Raw genomic sequence first — 1,915 nt, 5'->3', positions numbered from 1 at the left:
AAGAATTAAATGGTCTGAGGAATAAGTTCAACTATGATCAGACATTGCTGTGACTCCATCTCAAAATTAAGAATCATGACAAGTTGTATATAAAAAAAAACAGAGTATGATAGATTTCTAAGAGTCAAATATAGAGAGAAATGCAGTTAATATCAGAATAACACTGAATTAAAAGAATAGTGATCACATGAGTTAAAGACAAGCACGAGAGACTAACTAATAAAGGAAGATGGAAAATGTAAGTGATACAGCATATTAACAAGTTGAGATTTGAAGGAATAAAAAAAAAATATATATACAGTTTTATGATATGGTTAGAAAGTTGTTCCTTATTGATCAGATAGTGTACAGCTAAGTAATTTTATTTAATTCTTGATATAAAGCTAAAAATATATAATAAAAAATACTTTGCTATTCACTGTATTAAATACATTAATCCTTGAGACTGACTACATAATGACAATTTGAAAAAAATCCCAAGAGAATTCTTATATAAAGCAACTATATCACTTTAAAAATTAGATTGCAAGTAATACACATGTAAAATTTGAGTATTGGTTTATATTAATTTCAGTTAAGTGGCTGGCTCATTCGCTGCAGATTGTTGTGCACATCACTTTCCATAATTTGCAGAATGAGGAGATTAACTTTTCACCTAAAGTGATGCAGTTTCCAGATGATACAAGTCTACAAATTATAGAGTTCTCGTAAGCCTCACAGGTGAATTATCATTAAATAAGGAATGTGAGCAGTGGTTTCTTAACCTCAGTTGGAGTGCTAAAAGCAATTCATAACAGAAAAGTAAAAAAAAAATTAAGAAATAAAAAAATCTCAAAATCAGTTGAACTGTCTATTGTGTGCACTGTTTACTCTTAACTTCTTTATTATGATAGAGTAAAGTAGACTTTATTACCATACTATGTATTTTTTAGGAATACCGTCACATTACCAATCATGACAATTTTAGTATCAATGGATTCTTCTCACTCTATACAGTCCAAATATATCAAAGTTATGCCATTGAAAAAAACAACACCCACATTCTTGGCCCCCAAAACAGTGGAGGTCATGAATGGTACCAGGGAAATTACATTGGTCAATGCATAGTCAAATGCAGGGGGCACAGCTCCCTGCAATGTTCCCAAGGGGGCCTGCTGTCCCCTAACCCCTGCCCTGTGGACACCAAAGAATCCACCGTGTATGTACTGCAGGATAGTGTCAGACAGACATGGCATTGGGCACTGCCATATGTTATCGGGGTATAGACTGTCGCGTGTGTGTGTGGAGGGGGAGTCTACGGCATAATTTCGATACATTTAGATGGTAGAAAGTGAGAGAAACCCATTGATACCAAAATCATCGCGATCGGTTATCCCGTACTGGTTATGTATTGTCAACCGATACTGCAAGATCACGAAATAACCCTCCATATACAAAATAAAGGAAAATAATGAATAAAAAAAGCACATGTGACATACTTCACTACCTCGCATTTTAATCCACATGAAAAATGTGGTTCAACATACATATATTCCAAACATTATAACTTACCCGGACCAATGGGCTCCATGTTATACTCCCTTGTTAAATAAAAGGAGAGAAAGAGAGTAGTTGTTTACTGTTTCCGTAAATTGCTTTTAAGCGATCAGCTGACGCAATGTAAACACGTACGAAAACGCGAATTGACGGGAGTTCAAATTCGCGATTTCTTATTTTATGTTCATTCCCCTATCAAATGTAAAAGGCTAGAGTGTGGTTTCTGTAAAGGGTATGTTAAAATTATATAGCGGCCTTTCTTCTGCGTTGTTCCTTAATTTGAAGTTTATGTGTCAACTAGGATGCAATGTCGAAATTAAAGACTTCAAAAAACTCATTTGAGAAAGGAGGCAATTGTTAAATATAGCAAAAGTCATTT

General features: G+C 34.3%; 1 protein-coding gene across 1 annotated transcript in view; it reads right to left on the bottom strand.

Annotated features, from left to right (window-relative positions):
• LOC113805314 (steroid receptor RNA activator 1) overlaps nt 1-1,700 on the bottom strand; it is a 13,075-nt gene extending 11,375 nt beyond the window's left edge. The window contains exon 1 of the mRNA XM_027356311.2: nt 1,552-1,700. Within this exon, the coding sequence (XP_027212112.1) occupies nt 1,552-1,570 (19 nt within the window). The 5' untranslated portion in view covers nt 1,571-1,700. The remainder of the gene's footprint in view (nt 1-1,551) is intronic.
• Between the last annotated feature and the right edge of the window lie 215 nt (nt 1,701-1,915).

This window comes from Penaeus vannamei, chromosome 14 (genome assembly GCF_042767895.1).
Source record: "Penaeus vannamei isolate JL-2024 chromosome 14, ASM4276789v1, whole genome shotgun sequence".
Taxonomy (NCBI): Eukaryota; Metazoa; Arthropoda; class Malacostraca; order Decapoda; family Penaeidae; genus Penaeus; species Penaeus vannamei.
Note: the sequence above shows the minus strand (reverse complement) of the source record. Positions and strands in the feature narration are given on the sequence as shown.